Source organism: Antechinus flavipes, chromosome 4 (genome assembly GCF_016432865.1).
Source record: "Antechinus flavipes isolate AdamAnt ecotype Samford, QLD, Australia chromosome 4, AdamAnt_v2, whole genome shotgun sequence".
NCBI classification, from domain to species: Eukaryota; Metazoa; Chordata; class Mammalia; order Dasyuromorphia; family Dasyuridae; genus Antechinus; species Antechinus flavipes.
Genome location: NC_067401.1, coordinates 352,860,572 through 352,887,323, shown reverse-complemented (window position 1 = coordinate 352,887,323; position 26,752 = coordinate 352,860,572). Strand labels below are relative to the sequence as shown.

The 26,752-nt window shown below is 32.8% G+C and overlaps 1 protein-coding gene across 1 annotated transcript in view; it reads left to right on the top strand.

Annotated features, from left to right (window-relative positions):
• The window catches only part of PRKN (parkin RBR E3 ubiquitin protein ligase), a 1,934,491-nt gene that overhangs the window by 346,729 nt on the left and 1,561,010 nt on the right, over nt 1-26,752 (top strand). The window contains exon 2 of the mRNA XM_051998070.1: nt 23,235-23,398. Within this exon, the coding sequence (XP_051854030.1) occupies nt 23,235-23,398 (164 nt within the window). The remainder of the gene's footprint in view (nt 1-23,234; nt 23,399-26,752) is intronic.

Genomic DNA, 26,752 nt, shown 5'->3' with positions numbered 1-26,752 from the left:
GTAGCTAATATGTTTGCTTCAGAAACTGAAAACATCTTTCTAACTCTAAACTGAGTCCTCTATCCTCTCCACTATGCCACATATTAATTTTAAATGGAAATATCTAGTATCAGTAACTATGACTTTGATTCCCACCAACTTTTTCTTTTATTTTTTTTTAAACATAATACTTCATCTCCTATATTCTTCATGTTTACTACATCAGATTTGTTTTTGCCTTTTGACTGCTTTGTAGAAGATATTGAGCTATCTTAATTCACTAAATTTAAAGGCATTATGATTATGAAGATTCCATATGTTTGAAAGAAATACTAACCTTTTGATTGGTCTCTATTTTTTCTTCTTTCTCTTTCCAATGTTTTGTTGCATCTTTTGTGCTATAAGCTTTCCATGTTTCTGGAAGTGTTTCTGAAAGATGTTTTATTGGATTCTTGAATTCAATCTTCTAACTTTGTATACTAATTGGGATCTGAAACTTACTGCTCTCTGATATTTTTTATGCAAGGAAAAATATCCAACATTTTTAGTACCTATGTGTCCTATACTTTGCTGAACACTGTGGAACATCAAGGAAATAGACTCTTGCACTCAAAAGAGTATGCAGAGAGATGTATGGACAAGGAATGATGAAAGAATTAAAAAAATAATACTTGAATAGGTGGTGCTAGAAAAAAAAAATGCCTTAGTAGTAGATAGACTGATGAGATTATCAGAAAAGAACTTAGGACATGAGCCTCTCTGGGACTTGAGCTTCATTGTTTAATAGGCTGAAAAAGAAAACTTGATGACAATCCTTATTTTTTTACTGCAGTTGGAATTCTTGGAAAGTTCACCCAGGTCCTGTATTAAATTGGCAAAGATATTTACTACCAGAAAAGTCACAAAAGTGACTTCCTTTTCATCGTATGCATATCAAGTCTTCTTCCATCTCTCAAATCCTGTAATTCTGTGATTTTAGAACATACATCAAAAACTTTTTTTGTTTTATCTGTTATATATGTTACCCTTAATGCTCAAAAGCCAATTGTGAAGTTGCTTTAGAGTTCTTGTTTGTTCTCAAGCATGCTGGTGCACAATTAACTGACTTACTCTGTTCATTTAGTCTTATCCCATTTCACAGAGGATGATAAGTTAGGTTTATCAATATTAACATAAATTACCATAATTATAATAGAATATCTATAAATTTCCTGGGACAAACAACTCAGTAATTGCTAATTTACTCTTTTAAGAAAATATAGCTTTAATAATTTTATTAAATATTTCCTTATAACATGTAAAACTTTAACATTCATTTTTAACTATTTAAGTTTCAAATTCTCTCCTTTCTCCCTACCTTGAAAAGGCAAGCAACTTGCTATTAATTATAAATGTGATGTCATGCAAAAGCAAATTTTCATGTTAGTCATGCTGAAAAAGAAAACACAGATAAAAAAGAAAGAAAAATAGAGATAAATAAAAAGTATACTTCAGTCTGTATTCAGAATTTATCAATTCTCTCTCTAGAAATGGATAACATTTTCATCATGGGTCCTTTGGAATTATCTTGTATCATAATCTTGATCAGAATTGCTAAATCTTTCACAGTTGATCATCCTTATGATATTGTTATTACTGTGTATAGTGTTTTCCTGGTTCTGCTACTTTGACTTTACATGTGTACATACAAGTTTTTATAGGTTTTTCTGAAACTTCCTGCTGGTCATTTCTTGTAGCACAATATATTTCTTCATAATCATTGCTACTCATAATCTGTTTTTCTTCTTTCTTTATTTTAATCAAATTAGCTATTTTATTGTTTTTCTCCCATAAAACCAGCTCCTAGTTTTATTATTAATTCACTATTTGAAACTTTTAATTTTATTAATTTTTGCTTTGATATCAGGAATATCTTTTTGGTGTTTAATTAGGAACATTTGGGTTTTTTTTTTCATAGGTTTTTTCATTGTATGCCCAATTTATCAATTTATTTTTTCTTTCTTTTATTGACACATGAATTTAAAAATAAAAAGTTTCTTTTAAGTGCTGCATTGGATACATTCTACAAATTTTGGAATGTCATTTCATCACACTCATTTTTTTTCTGAAATTATTGATTGTTTTTTTTTCTTATTTCTGTTTATTTAAAAAAATAGAAAAAAAAAGAAAGAAAAGGAAAACAAAAGAGAATAATCATTTGGCCAGCAAAACACCAGGGATAATTCAAGATATATATCAATAATTCAAGAAAGGAAATATAATAAATAGTAGAAGAAATTATATTCATAAGTTTCCATCTTTTATTTGCTTCCTTATAGGTTGTTCTTTTATTCTCTGCTGTGTACTTTTTAAAACTTTATTCTTTTTTTATACTTTCTTCTCCACCCACCTCACCAAGCAGACTTTAGTTAAGCACAGATATATTTAATAAATATTTACATACACACACACTCAAATGCTCACATATTCACATATATACACATCTATACATATATGTGTATATATATATGTGTATATATATATATATATATTCACAGCCATCCACAGACTTACAAACCACATTTATCTATATATGCACATACAAAGAGTGACATGCATATATACATATATCTACAGATACTCTAGACACATATACACACAAATACATGTAGTGTTTGTGTATATCTTTCTTTTCCTATAGCTTTTCTACTTAATTCTGCTATTTAACTCTCTGTGTCTAGTGCTAGAGCAAGGGAACCCTGTCAATTCTTTCTTTACAATTCCTAAATCCCTTTATTATCTCTGATTGAGAGCTCCCAAAATAGCAGCTGCTTTTTTCACCACCATTTAGTTCCACCATTGATGTTTCATTCATTTGGCCTCTGGGCCAGCCTCCATCCAAATGTCATAGATCTTTTCTTCTGACTTCCTAAATTTTCTTATGCTGGATGAATGTCTCACACTGACCATTTTTTGGTTCTACTACTTCAGAATTTTTTGTGAGGTGTTATCTTAAAGTTGTTTGCAATGGAACTTTGGGAGAGCCCAGTTGAGGGCCTTTTCTACTTGCCATCTTGCCTTTGCCCCTGAAATCCCCAATTTGCTTTTAACAGCACAGCCCTTGTACGGTTAAACAAGTACATAAAAACTGGTGCACACACATATGTGTGTATGCATATATATGTGTGTATACATGTATGTATATGGTTGATACATATCATATAAAAGATGTATTTCTTCCAAAGTGCTCCTGGGACCACTTGCACAGTGTCATACTGAAATATGAAGGTACAAATTTGAGAGCACACAGTTGATAACTTTGACTTGAAAAATGAATCTATTTTAAGGGTACTCTAGTTGAATTACTGAGTATTAGGAAAGCAATGAAAAGCCCCATTAAATGTTATAGCTGGCTTTCTTCTAACCTTGACCCCTGGACATGACAATGTTGGTACCTCTGTATAATCAAGTAGAATAAAATTCTATTTTCAAAAGGTTTGTTGATTTTAAGATTATATGTAACTGAGAGAAATTGTTTATCTTTTAAGTAGCAGAATGCAACAGCAACAAAAGCAAAATTGTTGTAATAGAATAAAAATGCATTAATTTGAAGAGAATTCAGATTTGTATTTTTAAAAATATGTTCCACTAACAAGATTAATGCTAATTCATTTCTTAGTCACTTTGAAAATAATTACTTTTTTTTCTTTATAGGCATCATCATTTCTTTCCAATTATCCAATCTTTGTAAATGAATATAAGTAAACATGGTAAAATGATATATTACAAAAATTGAGTAGGTGGGGTTTGAATTCAGAAAAGCTTGAAAGGAGTTTAATACTACCTATGTAACTTTGTCAGTTTCCCACCCTGGCCTCAGTTTCTTAGTCTGTCAAATAAGGAGGCTAGACTATATCCTTCCATAAATCTTGTTGTCAAAGAAACAAAGAAAAAAGCAGACTGGTAAATCATTCATCCAAGTACACAGTAGTTTCTTTTGCAAAATGCAAAATCCCTTTTGTTCACCAATGTTGATTTCTTTGCTTAATAACAGAATGACTTTGCAAAAAATAAATATATGTGTATATACATACATGAAATTGTGTTGTGTTACTTTAGAACTTGAATTTAAAATTTTAATTGGTAATTAAATTGCAATGAAACTTCCTTTTTCTTAGTTTAAAAAAAAATAGAGGTTATAATATAACCTCTATCTAGAGGTTATCTAGAAACAGTCTCTTGTCAAGGTAATATTTGAAGCAGGCACATTTAATAGTTTTAAGATATATGGCTGATTAAGGAGGAGATCTATATACTTTATATCTATACAAATGTACACACACACATGCGCGCATACTGGCTTTTCAATAAAATTTCTTTTTCTCAGTATATTGAGATCAACATAATTAAGCATTTTTCATTTAAGAAGGTAGGGTGGAGTCAGTAAAATTTCACTTCATATCCTTCCTCAGGAAAAATCATTTACTAGCTATGTGATCCTGGACAAGTCAGTTAATCTCTTAGTTTTAATTTCCTTAGCTGTAAAATTGAGTAAATAATTGTCCCAATTTTACATGTTTATTGTGAAAATTAAATGAGATGATATGTGCAAAATACTTTGTAAACCTTAAAGTTATATTAATCGTAGTTATTAATATCACTGCCTTCTATATTTATTCCTTAAGTATAACTCATCTCTCTAGGCAGATCCTAATATAACGCTGGGGCTCTATCTTCTATTTCTTTTGTTTACTCCTTGCTTTCTACCTTGATATAGAGGCAAATAGAAGATTAAGGTACATTTTAAAATATGTATTAAATGATCTTTTTTTTAGTCTCTTTATACATCTTGTCATTCATCTTTACATTTAGGCTTTCACTGGATTAGTACTCATCCTCAAGGACAATATGCCCATTGCATAAAGGGCAATCTCCAGTTATCCAGATCAGTGTCTTGCTACTGGACCCAGATGACCCTGGAGGAGAAAGAGAAGCTGGTGATTTTGCACAGCCCTCCCTCCTTTAAATCCCCTTCACATGCATATCATAGCATCACCTCCCTGAAGTCATGATATTCTTTGTGAAGGAAGAACAAACAACAAATCATAGGAGTTGCCACACTGGGGCTCAACTGGAACTGGCCAGTTAGGTAATACAGGCTCATCCTTATTCTTTTTTTCTCTCCCTCCTTCTCTCCTTTGACCTAAGTCAAACATAGATCTGTTAAAGACTTTACCTTAAAAAGATCAGTCTCTCACTGCATCTAGAGCCATCTTCAGTCATCCTGATCTATCTGTTGCCACTGGTTTCAAAGAACTCTGGAGGAAAATGTGATGTTGGTGATTTTACACAGCCCTCCCTCAACTTAAATCCAATTTACCTGCAGGTCTTGGGATCTCTTCTCTGAGATCATAGTCCTCTTCTTGCAGGAAAGACAAACAGCAACTCTCCCTCAATTTACCAAGAACCTATTATGTTCACAGAAGCCAATATGTAAGTATGTGGAAGGATCAGGAAAGAAGTATATATCATGGACTCTCCCTGTGGCTTAAAATATTTTTGGAAACACAAGGCATGCACATACAAAAAGAAAATACGAGAAAGGGTATATAAAGGATTATAGTGAGTGGGGAAAAAACAAAAAAAAAAATCTAGGAATTCAAAGTAGAGAGACTTGTAGGCTGGCAGAATGAACTTATCCTTAGAAAAACAAGGATGGAGTAGAGGATTGCATGTAGGGAAAAGTGCATGGACAAAGATACAAAGGTAAAATTAAAGTTGAGGACAACGAAAAAATCAGTCTGACTAAAATAAAGGGTTCATGTTGATGATCAGTAGCAAATAAAGTTGAGTAGCCAGGACTGCATTTTGAGAGTGAAGCTGAGAAATAGCATATAAGTTATGGGAAATTAGAATTTATTTTTTCCTATTAGGAAATTTAATGAAGGCATGTTGCAAAATGAACTTTATTGAAATTTTCTAAGAAGCGAACTAATTATAACAGGAAGCATGAGAACTAAATTTCTAGAATTTGAATCTTTGTTGGTCTCTGTGTCTGATCTTGGTCAAAACTTATTTGTGCTCTTTATGTATTAAGTGATATCAGTCTTAGGTAATAATTACTATGTAAATGTCCTATATTATTATAATAAGAAAATTAAATAATGTTATGAGAGTTTGAATTAGCTACCTTGCCCAACTCTAACAGTACTGATCCTTTCCTCAATTGCAAATAGACAAAGGACTTTCAAAGATTTAATGATGATATGCTAGCCTATTGATTATCATAAATATAATGTTTGCTTTGAGATATGTATTCATGTGTTTGCATATATATACACACATATGTATTAAACGATAGTGTATTATAGGTGTTATATATTAAGCATATATAAATCTTATACCTATATATGTATCATATTTTATATTTCTATACACATAATACATATGTGTATATCTCCATCTATAATAGAGAGGTGAAATAATTAGATCCTACTTCTGTACAATTTTCCCTCTTTTTCTCTTAGCACATCCTCTAAGTGTATGAAACAGTAGAAAACCCAAACATGTTTTCTGTTTAGTGTTTGTCTGTAGTTTCTAACTGGGGAAGGGACAAGTGGTATGCTAGGTTTTATGGAATGATAAACATACACATATTTAGGTGCATATAAATAAATGTTGGCCTTTTCTAATTTCATGAAGTCTAATTGGGAATGGACAGATATTAGCATCAAGTCAAACTAATTAAATATATGTTATGGAAGGATAGGCTGAATATTATTACTTCATGAAAGGAATTAAGTTTATCTCTGACATAAAAGTGAGAAAGCAAAGATAAATATGTATTATAGATGTAGATATGCATATAACATAATTATAAATTGATTGCTGCTAACAACAGAGTTGTGGCTCAGTGATAGAACTTGAAATTTATAAATACAAATTGTCTGACATCTATTGTTCATTATATTACATGTAAAAGAAAGTCACTAAAAACTATTAAATAAATGGTACAAAATAAATGATAGTTATATATTCTTGGGCTTTTAAAAATAGATAAATGAATAAATGTTATTTTGTCCATTTTGGTACTTGTCCTGAGTGATGTTTCCTTTTTTTTCAAATGAACTGTAGTGCTGTACAAATAAAATATTTTTATATGAAGCCATGATACCACAATGAGATCATTTGAACTTCTTTAGTGCCTGAGGTTGGCAGAGGGCCACAAGTCATAATTCTGATAGTACTGTTTATTGTGCTCCATTGTCTGCCTTTAAGTTAATTCTGGCTATAACTTTAGATATTAACTTTATCCCTGTTAAGTTTATTACCTTAGCTTATCAGCTTCTTGGCAGAACTAACCATACATCTTTTCATTTTGGAACACTTGGCTTAATGGGGGAGTATGTTTGAAAAGGACACATGAATTAATTCAAGATTAAAAACATCCTGTACCCAATAGCTAATTTTTAAAAATTCTCTTTATATATATACATACTTATAGTGTCCTATAAGAGGCACTAAGTAAATGACTCTTGAGTCAAATAAGTTTGCTATCAAATAGGTCTCTTCTTGTGTCCATCCTTGGTTTCATTTTCTGTAAACAGCTGACAGTTATCCATGAAATGCATTTTTTAAATTTCTAGAATGGAAATACGTTGTTTTAAATTCATCTTCCATTTAATTTTTCTTTAGAACTGCCCTTACTAGATCTATTGGAAGCAACTACCAATAATTGAATTGATGAACTTCTATCTACTGTTTCCATTTCTGTCTGAACAAGCAGGCCATTGACCAATTCTGACAAGCTTTTAATTTTGTCAGGCATTTATGCTTCCATTGCATAAAATCTCCAACATAGGTGGTCCATCTCTTTCTTGTTATTTTTACACATAATCTATCCAGTATTTATTCTTATAGTGGCCTTACTCCATGCAATTGCTTTTGTTGACCATATGTGAAGATCTTCATTTGTACAAAACTGAAAAGATTCATTGTCTTCATTGCACATTGAATAACCATAAACTTCTACTCTTTGCTTCCTAGTATCCTTTAAAATACCCTCTTTTGTATAAGGATAATTCCTTCCCTATGAGGATATGATAAGAGGGAATAAACAACTATATTTTGTTGCACTGTTTCTCAGAAATTAATATATAATCCTTGAATCTTGTTAGGGATTCGACCAAATGAAGAGCTGTTTCTGATGTTATCAGAAACTCAAATATCTGAAAAGAATACCAGAAATGATAGAAGTTGTTGCCACTATATGCCACTATCACATGCTCTTCAGCTTATATCTTGATCTGTCTTCTTTCACTGAACAAGGGTAGAAGAAGAAATATTTGACCTTTGCTTTCTCACTTTTATGTCAGAGGTAGATTTAACTCTTCTCACTAAGTAATAATATTCAGCCTACCCCTCTCTACATACACATTTAATTAGGCTGACTTGGTGCTAACATCTGTCTCATTCAAATTAGACTTCATGAAAATTAGAGATGGACAATATTTATTTATATGTTTATGTTTATTATTATTATAGCAATCCTAGCACAGCACTAGCCTCTTTCCCAGTTAGAGACGACAGACAAACCCTAAACAGAAAATATGCTTGGGTTTTCTACTGTTTCATACAATTAGAGGGTCCTCTAAGAGGAAAAGAGAGAAAACTGTGCAGAAGTAGAATTTGTTTTTTTCAGTTCTTCACCTTCAAAGAACATTTTTAAGTGTTTCAAGTGTATGTAGAATATTGTACTAAGCACTAAGGAAATGATGAAAAAAGTATGCCATAGTCATTATTTTGGGAGGGTTCACATTCTAGTCTTCAATTTAAAATTCTAATATTTGATATTTATGTTTTACTTTAGGGTTTGCAAAATACTTTATATCCATTAATCCATATGAACCTCCCAGCTTTGAGGGGAAGGTATGACTGTACCCCTTGCATGTGAGGAAACAGGCTCAGAAGAAATATTGACTTGCCTTTGTCATACAGCTAATAAATGTCAAATCACAAGTCTTCATGACTTCAGTTCCAGAATTCTCATCTTGGAAAGTTGTTGTTATTATTCAGTTGCTTTCAGTTGTGTCCCTTTCTTCATGACCCCATTGAAGTTTTCTTGGCACAAATTCTGAAGTGGTTTTCCATTTCTTTGTTCAGATCTTCCTACAGATGAGGAAACTGAGGCAAATAGAGTTAAGTGATTTGCCTAAAGTCACACAGCTAATGTCTGAGGCCAGATTTGAACTCAGAAGGATGAGTTTTCTTGCCTCCAGGCCCAACACTTTATCCGTTGCACCACCTAGCTGCCCTGGACCATAGTATCTCACAATAAAATAACAATTAAAAATAAAGATTCAAGATTTTTTAAAATTGTGAACATCTTGTTTGTTCATTATAGTTGCTGTTTCTATGATTACATTATTATATTTCTGATATATCTAATAATATTGGGCAGCTAGGTGGTGCAGTGGAAAGAGTTCCAGGCCTGTAGTCAGGAAGACATGAGTTCAGATCCCGCCTCAGGCACTAACTGAGAGATACTGAATAAATCACTTAACCCTATTTAATTCAGTTTTCTCATCTATAAAATGGGCTAGAAATGAAAATGGCAAACTACTCCAGTTTTTTTACCAGGAAAACTTCCAATGAGGTCACAAAGAAGTGGACATGACTGAACAACAGATAATATTTTCATTTTTACCATTTAATTTTTTTCCTATTTCTCATCTGAACCCTTGGATTGCTGTAATTCACCAGGGCCTGTCAACTATACTCAAAAATGTATTTTTAAAAATTATTATTGATTATAAAAAGAAAGTTGCATTGCTGCCATCCAGTTATTTCCTTCAACAAATGATCAGAGAGAAAAGGTTGTCTTTTCTTTAAACAAAGACACTCTTTTATGATTCTTTTCTGATAAATAACAATGAATTAAGGGCTGTTTATTGTTTTTCATTTGCTTAACTGATTATTAATACTTTATGGAAAACAAAAGTTAAACCATTTCGAAAACAGAAAAAAAGCTCAATCATAGGCTAAGAGAAATTTGGGGATTATTTATTTTTTAATATTTCCTTGTTGCAGTGTTTTTCTCTGACGTCTTTTTAACAGCCAGGAAAATTAGGGCTTCCTATATTATCAGGAGATAAGCAAGCATATTATGTGCATTAGAGTTCTAGTAAATGTGTACATGTCTTAAGGTCAAGGCTAAGGGTTCTGATATTTGCATATTTACAGGCAACTTATTCATGCTGAAGTTGTGTCTAAAAATCATGAAGTGAAGCTATGATTGGACATTTACTGAGTTAATATGATCAATGGAGACAGCCAGCCCAGATAATTCAGATGCCAAAATTCAATGAATTGTCCTCTTTAGCTTTTTATGATGATCAAATTAACTGCACAGCTACCAACTCTGAAATCTCTGTTTTGCTTTTCTCTGCATGGACCTGGTTACTCTGCCTTTTATTCATTCATACACTTTATTAAGTCATTGAGCAAGATTGAAAATATGTTTAATGTGGAATTTTAAGGAAGAGTTCCTGTTGCTGCTTCAGTAAACAATTTTGGCTTAACTGTAGGTGACATGTTGTTCTCTGAGTCATGGCTGAATCATGCCCAAGGGTGGTATTGATGTCACCTTGCTTACATCTTTCAAATGAAATATAAAATGTATTTTAAAATCCCCCATGGTTATTCAAAGTTTCTTAGTGCTGTCTATTTTTAAAAATGAACTGTGTACATTCCAAACTGTCATTGTATGTTTCTTCCTTAGTTCCTTTCAGCAGAAATAAACACTTCACTTCATTCTATCTCTCCAAGAAAAAAAATAAATACCATCATTTCATCTCAGAGATCTCTTTAAGAATTTATGTGTCCTTAGGATCTGAATCACCTACAGATTATAATGGATGGTGATACAGAGACTCTATTATAGTTACAATTTGCTACAGCAAGACTGGGAAGAATAAAAAAGCCTGAGAGAAGTATCTCTTTACAACAATTTTTATTTTCCTTTGTTCACTTGAACTAGCTCTCTAATCTCCCTCCAGATTTGTTGAATCCTGGTTTGGAAAAGCATTTTTAATTGAAGGAATGGGTGTTCAAGCATCATCTTGTTCTCTCTTGTGGAATCATTATAGTGTCTGCTGCAGATACATGACATATTAGATGATGCAATAAGTATTGTATTTGTACTGTATTTTATGTACAAATATATGCATGTATATTACAATATGCACATATCTTTAATATATGCATATACATAAGTTGTGTATGTATATTGTCTAAGGATTCATTAATTCTCAAAAGAGTTCAGCTTTCAAAACTGTCCCCATATAAAGATATCCACTATTACCATTATTATTCATTGTGATCCTAGGAAGCTAATTATGATAGTAAAATTCTACCAACCCTACTATTTTCTCTTCTGGGAAAAACATCATTAGTTTTATCTTCAATATCAATATAATATAGTTCTTTGTAATCTCATTGTATTAGTTACCTTATTATATTTGAATTTTAAGATGACTATTCTTTAATATAGTTTTCAAGTTTAAAGCATAGAATATCTTGTAAATGAGTTTCTAAACTGTAGCACATAGATTAATTTGTCTCCTTACTGCACCTTAAGGTTCATAAAATGTTTTTCTTGCAACTGAATGGAATGATTCAGTGGTTAAGTATTGAGATCAGTAGACTTGGAGTCAGAAAGGATTTGGTTTTGAGTCATCTGAAGTCAGGGGATCTGGATATCACATCCTATCTTTATTGCTGATTGCCTATGTGAATTTAGACAAGTCATTTGGTTCCTTATTCTCCTCCTCCACAAAATGAAGGGTAGAAATAGGAAGTTTACTTCAAAGATTTCATCTAATACCTACCTAAATCATAATTATTATTGTTATTTAATGTGAAAATAATTATTTGTTATTAATGTGAATAATAATAATATCTTAGATTTCTGTAATACTTAAAAGTGCACAGTACAGGTAGATTTATAATTAAACATAAAAAATTGGAGAATATTTCTATATGTGACCACCAAAAACTATAGTATTCTCTTTTACTCAGCAATATCACTACTAGATTTGTGCCCCAAAGAGATTTTTTTTAAAAAAAAGGAAAAGGGCCTATATATACATAAATGGCAGCTCCTTATATGAATGCAAAGAATTGAAATATTAAGGAGTTGTCCATCAGTTTGGGAATAGTTGAACAAGTTGTGGTGTTTGATTATGATAGAATATCATTGTGCTATGAGAAATGATAAACTGGATGCTTTCAGAAAAACCTAGGAAACCTTATATGAACTACTGAAAAGTGAAATGAGTAGAACCAAGAGAACATTGTATAGAGTGGAATAAATAGTATGTGACTTTACTATTCTCATCAATATAATGATGCAAGAGAATTCTGAAGGTCATGTGATGAAGAATATCATCCATCTTCAGAGAAAGATTACATTGGAATGAATATTAAAGCATACTTTTTTAAGAGCAAATATTTTGTATTATAGCTTTTTATATACAAAACATATGCATGGGTAATTTTTCAACATTGCCCCTTGCAAAAACTTCTGTTTCAGCTTTTCCTCTCTTTCCCTTCCCTCTCCCCTAGATGGCAGGTAGTCCCATATATGTTAAATATGTTAAAGTATATGTTAAGTACAATATATGTACACATATTTATACAGTAATCTTGCTGCACAAGAAAGATCGGATTTAGAAAGAAAGTAAAAATAACCTGAGAAGAAAAAACAAAAATGCAAGCAAAAAATAACAGAAAGAGTGGAAATGTTATGTTGTGGTCCTTACTCATTTCCCAGTATTTTTTCTCTGGGTATAGCTGGTTCTGTCCATTACAGATCAATTGGAACTGATTTGAATCCTCTCATTGTTGAAGAGAGCCACATCCATCTGAATTGATCATCATTCAATTGAAGTGTATAAGGATCTCCTGGTTCTGCTCATTTCATTCTCCATCAGTTTTACAAGTTTTTAGAATTGTTCATTTTTATAGTATTGGGATTACAATATTTTTTTAGTTGATTCTGCATTTAGTTCATTCTGCATTTAGTTCATTCTGCATTAGTTCATATAAATCTTTCAGTTTTCTTTGAAGTTAGCTATTTCTCCATTTTTATAGCATAATAATATTATATCATATCCTTTTCCCACAATTTGCTCTGTCATTCCCCAAATGATGGGCAGTCTCTTCATTTGCAGTATTTTTTTTTTTGCTACTGAATAAAAGAATTGCTATAAACTTTTTTTGCAAATAAAGGCAGCTCTCTTTTTCACAAGATTGAACTCTTTTTTAACTTGTACCAAATTGTTTTGAAAATTACTTCTTTCAGTATAGTTTAAGATTTGGTACTGCTAGGCCTTTTTGTTCTCACTTGTTTTTTCATTATTTCTCTTGAGTTTCTTGGCTTTTTTGGCTTCTATATTAATGGTTATTCATTTTCCTAGTTCTTTAAAGTAATTATTTGACAGCTTGATTGGTATGCCATTGAACAAGTAAATTAATTTAGGTAATATTGTCATTTTGTTATAATAATCAGTCCTACCCAGAAACAATTAATATTTAAGCAATTATTTAGGGCCCATTTTGAAAATCATGATTTGCAGTTGTAATTTTTAGAAAAAAATCTATTTGTGCATATTGGTAGATAGATTCACATTTTATACATTCTGTAGTTATTTTAAATAGAGATTCTCTGTCTCTTCTTCCAGGAAGAAATATTTATTCTGATTCCTTCCTAGATTGTTGCATATCAGTTAAAGATAGATTTGGTTTACTTTTTCATTAAAAAGCACTGTTAATTTGTACAATAAATTCTCATTGAATATATTTTCTACCCTTTTGGATTGTGGTCATAGTTATAGTGTTCTTTATTGTCTCCTTTTTTGTCTAATTATTGCCCCACCTGTTTTTTGCTTGAGGTCTTGGAGCAGACTTCTTTTCAGCAGATTAATCACCATGAGAATAGCCAGATGTTCAAGTCCAAATCCTTTATTATCTCCTTCACAATCTAGATTCCTTGCCTGAACCTCTCTGTCCCCCAGGAGAGCCACCAAGAGCCTGACCAAAGATGGAATGAATCTCATCCAGTCCTTGCTGGCTGTTATATACTCTATTATAATTACATTATCATAGGTGTGAATTTTGTGGAACTATATTAAGTACTAAGTACATGTACTGAACTAGAGAACTATCAATCACCATGCTAAACTAGATAACCATTGTCTTATTAATTCTACTGAGTTAGCACCTTGTAAGAATCCTTGTTTTAAGTACAAGAGTTCTGGCCCATAACACATTGTTTTTTTTGAATTTAGTCTGTGAATTTTTTCTTTTATAATCAGATGAATAAATCAATTTTTGGTGACTTTATATTTGATATATATTGCTCATCTAGCATTAGCCAGTTGAGAAATAGTTAAATGATGTGAACGTGCAGTTTTCAGATAAAGAAATAAAAGCTATCTATGGTCATATGAAATGCTCTAAGTAGCTATTGATTAGAGAATTGTAAATTAAAACAACCCTGAGATACTACCTCACACCTATCAGATTTACTAGCATGACAGAAAAGAAAAATAAATATTGGAGGAGAGAAAATCAGTACAGTAATTCTAGTAGTGGTGGAGTTGTGAACTGATCCAATCATTCTGGAATCATTTTGGAATTATATCCAAAGGCCTATAGACTGTGTTTACTCTTTGACCCAACAATACTATTACTAGGTCAGAATCTCAAAGAGAACAGGAAAAAAAGGAAAGGATCTATATGTACTAAAATATTTATAGCAACTTTTTCTGTGTGACAATTGGAAATTGAGGAGATGCTCATCAATTGGGGAAATGGCTAAACAAGTTGTAGCATATATGTTTGGGATATAATATAATTGTTCTATGAGAAATGATGAACAGGATTCTTTAGGGAATACTTGCTAAGACTTTCATGAACTGAAACAAAATGATATGAGCAGAACCAAGAGAATATTGTATATAGTAGCAATAATACTGTATAGTGATCAGCTGTGAATGACTTAGCTATTATCCATTATAGAGTGATCCAAGACAGTTCTGAAGGACTTATAACAAAAATTCTGTCCACCTCAGAGAAAGAACTGTAGCGAGAATGCAAACTGAAGTATACCTTTTTTATTTTCTTTATTCTTCTTATCTGTTTAATATTGTTAATATGGAAATGTTTTGTATGATTGTGCATGTATAATCCATATGAAATTGCTTGCCTTCTCAAGGTGAGGGGAGGAAAGAGAGGGAGAAAATGTTGAGACCAATTCTTTTTTAAAATGAGTGAATCATTTTTGAAAAGAAAATTATTCATCTAGTATATTCTGAAGGCATACAACTTTCACTAATATTAGAATTCTTGTCCTTCCAGAGAATTTCCTATAACTTGAATCTCTAGAGAAAATTAATTAACTTAAAACCTAAGTGATTTTTTTCATATCTTTATTAAAATTAATGCAGAGTACCTGACTTCTTTCCAGTTACTGTTTTCTATTTTTTTAAGGGTGATTTAGAAATAATCTTTTTTTTTTTGAAGTTTTAACTCACAGTTTCTTATTTGACATAATTACCTTATGTAGTCTTTGGTTAAATTCACACTCTAAAGTTAGTTGACACATTTTTCATCTTCTTCTTTTGAATGGATCATAGCATCAGTGTATACATATCTATATCAATTATACCATTTTAATCAGTAATTGGTATTTTGTAATGATTTTCACTATTGAGATACATTTGTCCCTGACATTAGTTCTTCCCTGTATCCAAATTGCTTCCATGTTGGTAAAATATGTCAAGTTTCTGGGTCTTGCTGTTGTTATGCCATCTGTGCCATCTGTTCTGAGTATGCATGGTTCTCATTTGAGTAGCATTTTCTTCCTCTCCTTCTCTCTGCCTTATTGCCATTTCTCATTGTTCTCTTCTTCAGCACCCAATTGATGGTTTATTAGTTGTTGGTTTTGTCATTTTATTTCCTGCTGTTTCTTAGCAGGGAGTGTTCTAATTATGGTAGAAAGTGCACATTTGTTTGATAAATACTTTGTTTATCAAAACATAAAGGACAGTGAAATTTTCAACCAAGAATATATACCAGCTACTTCCAGACTAAGCACTAGATAAGAATGATCAGTCTATCCAGATGTAGCTTCATGAGCTTAAGTGTTTTTTTTTTTTCATCTTTGTTTTATGTACTAGAACAAATGTACTAGAAGAAATTCTCCAACTGAAGAGGCTATAGAATGTTTTGATGGGGTAAATATAATGATATAGCAAGATGCTCTACATGAGTTTTTCAGAAATTTATTTGTATCATTAGCATGAAGAGTACTTATTTACTAATTATTTTAAGCCATTATAGTAAGGATTCTTTCTCACTAGCATTTCCAACCTGATGTTATACTTTAGAATCCAATATTAGAGCTCAGTCTTACCTGCTACACTTCTAAGTAATTTTCTGCCCTCCCTCTCCTTGCCAATATATACCCCCTTTTTGAGGAGCCTATCAAGGAAGGGTATTTACTTAATTGTAGTTTCATAATCAGAAATTTTCTCCTCAAATTTAATTTTCACAATTTTTAAGATTTTCTTCCCAGATTGAGCATCAGTTTTAAAAAAAAAATTATTCCCAATAGAATTGGGATGGTTAGCATCAGATATCTGATATAGTATTAAAATGGAAAGGGGAACTTTTGTCCATCCTATTATCTTTTCTCTTTTTATAGATTAGAAATTAAGGAAAAAAGATGAAGCAATTTGTCTTTGGTTATATTGCCAGTGAATTATGCAGTTAAGAATTTAACTCAGGACTTGTGATTCCAAATGTAATTTTTCTATTATAACATTTACCTCTAGTTTATAGAGAAAGAAAAAGAAAAAGAGATACTATTCAGCATTACCAAAAAAAAATTAGTAGCAAAAACAGAATGAATAACTCTTGAATTTTTTATCTAATTTTCAGTACACTGAAGTATCATTGTTTCTGATAAATATTCCCAGTAAAATAACATGTCAGAAGGACACATCTGGGAAGGGAACTCCTTTGGCATCAATGTCAGTAAAACATTTATACAGTACTATCATCTTCTTTTTACTAGGTTGATCTAGGTTGATATCTACTTTGTTGTATTTTATCTAATTTTCAGACTTTACTGCTTAAAAACATGAACAGCCCTCCTTTGTGAAGTTCAATTTGTGGGGATTAGTCATTCAATGTCTACTTTGCACCAATCACTGTGCCAACCACTTATGCTAGAGTGTTTTTCCATTTTCGTCTGAAGATTGATGGCCATAAATGTGCAAAGGAAAGAGTACAGGATTTCAGAGAGAAGCACTTCCAAAAGATCTGAGGGACTTTAAATTCCTTGTAAGTCCATAAAGGAAGATGGTAGCCAAAATAGTTTACAGGATCTCCAGCTATATTTATAGTTATCTAACAATAGCTAGAATTTATATGCAATTTAAGGTGTTCAAAGTGCTTTACATAGATTACCTTATTTAATCTTCATATTTACTCTATAACTTAGGTACTGTCAATATCTACATCTACAGATGAGGAAATCCACGCTGATAGAGGATCCAATGACTTGCCCAGGATAACATAATAAGTATCTGAAGCCGCATTTACACTTAAGTTTTCCTGACTTGAAGTTTAGCACTCCATCCACAAGTTCAGCACTATCTAGACAGTATCCAGATCAAGGGAGGTTGTTCCTACTATATCTAGCAATGAGCTAAACTATATCAGGAACATCTGGCTTCTTTTTAGATATCACATTTTGGGAAGAAAATGAGTCTGAAAATCATCTTGATTAGTGAGTAGGACTAAAAACCAGGAAATACAATGATTGTTTATATGAACTGAGGAAGAACTTAAAAAAGATATGGATGCTGTCTTCAGGTATTTCAATGTTTATTAAAGGGATGAAGAATATTTTTTGTTTGTCTTGATCACAGAGACTATAAGTAGGGAACAGGGGATAAAGAAATTCATATTTAGATTCAGTGAAAGAAAAAACTTTTTAACAATTATTCTTGTTCACAAGTGATGTATTGAGATAATAATGATGGTGGTGAAGATAGGTAATACATAGGGCTTTAAGATTGAAAAAAATTTCATTAATATTATCTCATTTTATCCTTATAACAACCTAGGATGATAAGTATTATCATGATCCCTATTTTACAGATAAGGAAACTGAGTCAGGTACCGTTTAAGTGACTTGCCCAGAGATAAACAGTTAATAAATGGTTGAAACTAGCTTTGAACTAAGATGTTTCTGATTCCAGGTCCAGCTTTATCCACTGAGTCACCTGGCTGCATTTTCCTCTACCAACATTTGTATAACCATTTGTTAGGAATATCAGAGATCCTTCCTTAGATTTGAGTTGGATTAGGAGAGAATCTGAGAACCTGTGATTCTGAAAATAATTTGAAATAATGGGAATATATGCAGTTGCACAAGGAGATTATATGCATTCAAGGAGAGAAGATTTTGTCATGGTGGAAATGTGACGATGGATTTTTTTAGCTGACATACGAGCATCAGAACTTTTTTTCTTTATCATGCATTCATCCAATATTTATTGAATGACTGTCTTTCAAACCCTTCTTACTAATATTTTTTTACTGTTCTCTGCTTAATCAGGATTGATGACCCAACTATAAAAAAGAGGGAGATGATCAATGCAGTTTTCCTACTACTATGACCTCTGCCACTTCCCTGAATTTCTTTCCTCTCTCAATTCCTTTAGTGTCAGTGTTTTATAATTTATCCTGGGTTTCAGCTATATTTTGTCACTTCTTCAAGTCTATGTCTGCTTTGCATTAAAGCAGGATGGGATGATACCTTCCACAATTTAGTATTTTGATTCTTTTGTAGCTGATCCAGGCTGAGTATCCAGGCCTCTTCCATTTTTTTGTCAAAGCTGGAAAATATGATTCCCCTGAGATCCTTTCTGTTATGTGGCTTCTCTTATTTAAATCTTTTGTTTTCCAATGATGAATGTTGGAGGGGATGCGGGAAAACGGGGACATTGATGCATTGTTGGTGGAGTTGTGAACGAATCCAGCCATTCTGGAGAGCGATCTGGAATTATGCCCAAAAAGTTATCAAACTGTGCATACCCTTTGATCCAACAGTGTTTCTATTGGGCTTATACCCCAAAGAGATACTAAAAAAGGGAAGGGGACCTGTATGTGCCAAAATGTTTGTAGCAGCCCTGTTTGTAGTGGCTAGAAACTGGAAAATGAATGGATGCCCATCAATTGGAGAATGGCTGGGTAAATTGTGGTATATGAATGTTATGGAATATTATTGCTCTGTAAGGAATGCCCAGCAGGATGAATACAGAGAGGATTGGAGAGACCTACATGGACTGATGCTAAGTGAGATGAGCAGAACCAGGAGATCATTATACACTTCGACAACGATATTGTATGAGGATGTATTCTGATGGAAGTGGATTTCTCTGACAAAGAGACTTAACTGAGTTTCATTGGAGAAATGATGGACAGAAACAGCTACACCCAAAGAAGGAATACTGGGAAATGAATGTGAACTATTTGCATTTTTGATTTTCTTCCCGAGTTATTTTTACCTTCTGAATCCAATTCTCCCTGTGCAACAAGAGAACTGTTTGGTTCTGCAAATATGTATTGTATCTAGGATATACTGCAACATGTTTAGCATATATAGGACTGCTTGCCATCCTGGGGGGGGGGGAGGAGGGAGGGAGGGGAAAAAACGAAACATAAGTGATTGCAAGGGATAATGTCGTGTAGAAATTATCCTGGCATGGATTCTGTCAATGCGAAGTTATTATTAAATAAAATAAAATTTATTATAAAAAAAAAAATAAATCTTTTGTTTTCACACAGGCTGCCAAAGGGATGGGTAGTAGATCTGTGATTTCAATTGTGTATGGAACTCCAATTGACGAATATCATCTGTCATTGGGGCAGCTAAAATTCTAACAGGAAGCTTACATTGTTGAGAGGTTAAGTATCTTGTCTGGATTCACACAGCCAATATATGTAGAAACAGCTTTTGAACATGGGTCTTCCTGGATTTGAGGCTCCTTTCTATGCCATATTATGTGTCACATAAATTATGGAGAAATGAATCATCTCAACTTAATCTTTTCCTTGGAATTGTTAAAAGTCACCAATATGGGTCTGAGAGTCCTATCTACCAATTTGGTTCCTATGTCTGGAGCTCTATTGTCTGTCTGACAGAGAAAAGAGGAAAAATGGAAATGATTTACCTTTGAGAATGGGATTCCTTGATTTATGTAGCTATTGACTTATAAAGATTCTTTATGCTCTATGAGTTTTTGTTAAGAGACAGAGATAGTACTGGAGACTTGTAATAAGAACAGGAGTTCCCAGTAACTTGTAAGGTTTTTAATGTACTGAAATTGTATTAATAAGAGTAAATGGAATGGTTAATGTCTTTAAATAGCAACTTGTGCAAGGCACTAATCTAGGTATTATAAAGAATACAAATATAATTAAGATTCAGTTATTGCCCTCATAGAGTTTCTAGTCTAGTTAGGAAGAAAAGAAATATATATAAATAGCTTTAATACCAAATAGAAGAATGTGATTTTTTTTTCAAAAGTAAAGATGGAAAACAGTGTTATAGGAATTCAGAGAAAGAAACATCACTTTTATTTGAGATGAGAAAGGAAGAAGAGATATTTGAACTAGGTCTTGAAGGACAAATGATTTCAAAAGATACCCAGTGGAAAGAGTAACTTGAAAAAGCCTAATTTTGAGAAATCATCTCATATTTTCAAATGCACAAGGGAAGATAACAACTTTTTCTTTTAAATATAAAAAAGGAAAAGCTTGCAAGGAAAGGCCCAGGGCAAAATATATATGCATATATATGTAAATATTTCTGTGCGTATACATATGTACATTGTATATATACATATATATATTTAACATTCCTTTTTTAAAATGTTGAATTCCCATTCTCACCCTCCTTTCCCTCCCCCACACATTGAAAAGACAAGAAATTTTATATGAATTCTACATGTGAAATCATACAACATATATTTCAATATTACCTATGTTGCAAAATAACAATAATAAGATTCTGCTCCAACCCCTTAGTTTAACTCTTTGTCTCTCTCTTTCAATTGTATTTTTTGTAAACATTTTTCTGGATTTTTGTTTCTAATCCATTTTTCTATCCACTTCTGTTTTATGGATCAGTTTATTCCATTCACATTCACAGTTGTGATGACTGTGCATTTCCCTCTATCTTACTTTCTTCTGTTTTTCTTTCTTTCTCTTTTTATCCTTTCTTTCCTCTAAAGTCTATGCTCTGACCACTACCTTTTTAAATCTGCCCTCTCTTTCCTTTTCCACTTCTCTGTTCTTCCTCCTACTTCTCTGTTGAATAGATTTCTAATCCCACTTGACTCTGGATCTGTATATAGTTCTCCCTTTCGAACCAATTACAATGAGTGAGATTCAAGTATTACTTTCCCCACCATTTTCTCCTACATTGTAAAAACTTTTCCTTGTGTATCTCTTTTAAATGAGATAATTTCCCTTACTCTTTCTTCTTTCCATTTTCCCTTCTCACCTTTTTTAATGTGATCTTAACATAATCAAGCTACTCCTGTAACATCCTTCTGTTTAGCATTCTTCAAATTGCCTGAATGGTGATAAAGTTCTTATAAGTTACATATGTTATCTTCTGTTCCCTCTTCACTGAAAGTTCTCCTCCCTGCCTTAACTATGACTCAGAAGTGGATATGGATAATGGATTTGCTAAACAATGTCTGGTCCTTCAATGCAAGAACAGAGGTCTCCTATATTCTCTTTCTGACAAGGTCCCAAATTCTTTAACCTCTCTAAGTCGAGAGCTTCTGAAACTGCTTCTCCTTCTGTCATCACCATCTAGTCCCACCACTGGTGTTTTATTCATGTGGGTTCTAAGTCCACCTGTGATCCCAGTGTCATAAATCTCCCTTTTTCAACCTCCTAAGTTGTATGTCCACCCTGATTTTGTTGATTTCACCATCCAGAATTCAATTTAAGGCTTTATATTAAAGCTGCTTGGAAAGGAATATATTCTCATTCTCATTCATATTCATATTCTCTCTCTCTCTCTCTCTCTCTCTCTCTCTCTCTCTCTCTCAACTGGGGTTAAATGACTTGCCCATGGTCATACACCTAGGAAGTGTTAAGTGTCTGAGACCAGATTTGAATTCAGGTCCTCCTGACTTCAGGGCTGGTGCTCTATCCACTGCATCAAGAGGAATATTTTCTAAAAGAATGCTATCCCAATTTCTCACTAATCTTGCATGAGTGTAACTGTAATCAAGACAGATTATTAAGGTCAAGCCAAGAATCTGTTCATTTTAATGGAGAGGAGATCCATGACAGCAGGAAAGTATGATTTTTGCTTGAAACATAGTGATAGTTGAATTGGACAGTAAAGAAAATGAAGAAGAATTTGTGGAAAATAAGTCTAGAAAGGTAAATTTGGATGGAATCAAAGCAGTTTTTTTCTTGTTGTTTTGATTTGATGTGATTTGGAGAAAAGAAAAGGACTTTGTAGAGCTCCAGCTACCTTCCTGAATGTCCTATCTGTTGAATACATTTCTAACCCTACTTGAGTCTGGATCTGTATTTATTCCATTCAATATTAATCTAAGAAAAGCTCCATGAGGGACTGCATTTTTTGTGATTATAATCTTATATTTATCATGATATTTATTAATAATTTAATTATGGTTTTATTATTGTTTATTATTTCATTATTCTCCATACATGAATTATAGGAATTCACATAAATTATGAGAATTGTGATGTTAAAGATGTAACTGTCTTTAGTTTTGCTTCTCTGCCATATCAATGTGTATTTGTTAATCTGTGTCAAGTTCAAGATCCTTTAATGGTCTAGTGATAATCTTAAAATTCATCACAAGTGTTTTGATTTCCCAGTTATTTTGTATATTGAATATAAAAAAAGGATCATCCAATTTGATTCTAAGGTCATTGATTAATAATAACAAGGAGAAATCTCATCTTGGTATTCCTTTGTATGTATGTATATATTCACTGGGTCATTATAATTCAATTTGAAAGTGAAAGACACATAAGTGAAAGACAACCATTGGGTTGGGGATCAAAATTTTAGAAATGATTCTTACTTAAAAACTCTTTTGGGAAAAATACTCACTTTTTTCCCCTTTCAATTTCTTGGCCAGTGTTTGTTAGGTTCAACTCCAGCCATGGTTTCCCAGTGGAGGTCGATTCAGACACCAGCATCTTCCAGCTCAAGGAGGTGGTTGCTAAGCGACAGGGGGTTCCAGCTGACCAGTTGCATGTGATTTTTGCAGGGAAGGAGCTTAGGAATGACTTGACACTGCAGGTAAGTCTCCCCTAGTGGATTCATTGCTGGGATGCTGCCAGCCCCACTGCTCCTGCCTCTCATGCTGCCAAACTGACATTCATGCCTGAGATCTAATAGAATAAATAGTGCCTGGGGATTCCTTGAACTTTACTCCACACTGCTTCATTAATTCTGACCTTCTTAATTATGCATTAAAACCACAAGCAGGAAGGATAGGAAGAACGAATATGAGTGAAAAAGAGAATACATGAGCTGTGCTTAGTGAATAAATGTTTACTGACTACAGGAGCAAGCTATGCACAATTTCTGTGTCTGTTCAATTTCTACCTTACTTATTCCATTTGAATCTTAATGAAGAAGGATGTGAATAAATTGTTCCAAATCAGGCTGCGCAGTCACCATTGCATGGAATTTATAACCCAATTGTGACCCCTGGAGGATAGTGACAGGCTCCTGCCTGTTTTGTGAGTAAAGGACTTGTTGAGGGGCTTATTCTCCACAGCCAATGAGATTTGGGATCCGTACACTTTTAGTCTGAATTCAGATAGGATGAGGGAGATTTGGGCACAGCCAGATGTGTGTGTGTGTGTGTGTGTGTGTGTGTGTGTGTGTGTGTGTGAATTTTACTTCTATAAATTCCATTATTTCTATGAATTGGTTAAAGAAACCATGAAAAGAAAGAAAGCTAGGACTTCATCAATGTGATACCCAACTTCTATCCATAGCATTAAAAAACTCTTTTCTTTATTGCCTTTGTAGTTCATTCCAAAGATAGTCTTACTAGTTCTGAAGCTGGGGTCATAGGAAGAGCTGGTTACCTGAACCACAGAGATCATTATGAGGGAGATTTAGAGACTGATAAATAGTTGATGGTGTAAAAAGCTCCAGAGTCTAAATACATTCTGCAGGTGGTTGAAATCCCCCCCTCCTCCTTTTTTTTTCCTTTTTCTTTCTTAAATAGCACAGATTAATTGACACTCATGTTTACAGCTGTTGGGGGGTGATGAGGAGAAGGATACTGCTGAGCACAGAAGGACTGCTGTGTCTGGCTGCACAGTCGCTCCTTGTATTGATATCCTATCACTGCCTCTTCTTACTTATGATATTTATTGCTTTGTAAGATGCTTTAGGGAGTTAGGGTACACAAAAGAAACCATAGAAATGCAAATCATTCTTGTCATTCTCTGGTGCCTCTCCTGCTGCTACTGTTGATGTACATATTCATTGTGCACAAACTGCTGTGCTTAGCTTTTAGGCAATTTGTTTTTATCAGGGAAAGTGCATGTGCTTAAAAAAAAAAAAAGAAAGAAAGAAAGAAAGAAAAGGTATTGCATGTTTTTTGTTTTTGTTTTTGTTTTTTTTTTTTTTTTTTTTTTTTTTTTTTTTTTTTTTTTTACTCAGCTAACTAAAAAAGCTTTTTGCTATACCTGCCAAGGACTTCAATATAAGGACCTTTCTTTCCAACCAGTGGATCATAAAACAACTGCCTAAAGCCAATCGTTTTCTGTAGCCAGATTTTTCAAGTGTTAGCGATTGTCAACCTGTTGCAGAATGAACATAAAACCCTCTTTGGAGTAATGATGTAAAATAGCCATCAGCTAGTTTTATCTTAACATACTTGACTTTGTATAGATTCTGGTAATGTGATTTGGAATATGCAATCCTATAAGGATAATTTAGAAATCTTTTTCCCACTAAAACACAGACCTATTTTATTTACTATAAAAAATTTCTAGAAAGTTGGGTCAGAATACAAACATATATTCTGAAGGTGACATTGTAAAGGAATTTCTTTGGGGTGAAAAGGTTAAAGGTAATCCAGGCTATTAATATATAATATTATGACTGTCTTGATAATATTAAATGAAAAAGATTGAGACAGTTTTGAGGAAAAATAAAACATAAAATTTGAGAAATCAAAATAGTTTCAGAAAAAGAGATTTTAGGGAAAAACAAGATACTTGAATCAATAGTCTATTCCAGATAATATTAAGTGGCAATTGCTGCCTGGATTTTTCTCCCTTACTATTATTTTCTTTTCTATATTCTTTCTTTTTTCATTGAAAATAGTATATTTCTCCCACTCACCCTCCTCTTACATCTACATATACACATGCCTATTCTGTTTTACAATTATATTAGGGCATACTGTGAAATGAGATATAGTTTATGAGGATGGAGGACCAGAAAAAAATATGAATGCATGGAGAAAATAGTCTTTTTTAATTCCTACTCAATCTACTTCTTATTTGTTTTTTGTAAGGGCCTTTTTCATGGAAGAAAACTTATTTAACTAAAAAGCAGTGATTTTTAAAGGGGAGGAATTTATAGTTTTTAAAATTTCAATATATTTGGTATTCCTTATAACTCTATGTATTTTATTTTATGCATTTAAAAACTTCATTCTAAGAAGAAGTCCGTAGGCTGGACCAGATTGTGAAAGGGATCCATGATACAAAAAAAAGTCAAGTACTCTTTATGAGACATTTAGTTCCTGGCACATAGTAGATTTAAATAAATGCTTGCTGGTTACTTTATTTGGTCCTAGACCTCTTCTCACTACAGGGACTTGATGTTGTCCCTAGTGTCATTATTTCATTAAATTATTGTTTTCAGCCTGGTCATTAACATTATCTCAGTTCTCAGTTCCTCCCTGTGCAAATAAATGGTTGTCTAGATTTCTAGAATATCTTTCCTTGATTCTTATTATGACCTACAGCAATAGACTTAGAGTATCTAATCAGAGACTGCTACTAATGCCACTTTTTGGAGTCATCTTATACTTCATCCATACCATTCTGTCCAAGACTTAGAAAACTTTTGTCTCTTCACCTATATATACTTCCAATTCTAATAAGATATTTTTCTTGTATCTGGACCCCAAAGCTACCTGACTTCTTATCTCCATCTGAATTTTCAGGTCTTTGTGGCCCATTTTCATCTTTAAAGTATTCATAAATTGACCCCAGTGAAATCCGTTTATAACTTCTTTACTGATCTCTCTCTTCTGGTTGCTCCTGATGCAGATTTTGTCATCTGGATTTTGGGGCCTGTTGAAATATTGATACAAGTCACCTCTTCCATCTGTATTCTATGTCCTATGGCTCAAATGGACTAGCCAGATTAACCCCGACTCCAATTCCAAGTCTGAACCTCCTCATTCCATAGCTGCTTCCCCTAGTAAAACTTGCTCTCTTCTTTTGGATCTGTTCATTCAGAAGAGCATGCTTCTACCTTTTCAGTATTGATTTAACCAAATTGATACTCATATCTAAGGATCAATAGAGACTGAGTAACTTTTCCTTGTCCTGATCTAATTGATTCACTTTCCCAGCTTGAATGATGAATTACTTTTCCAGTAAAAGTATTTTA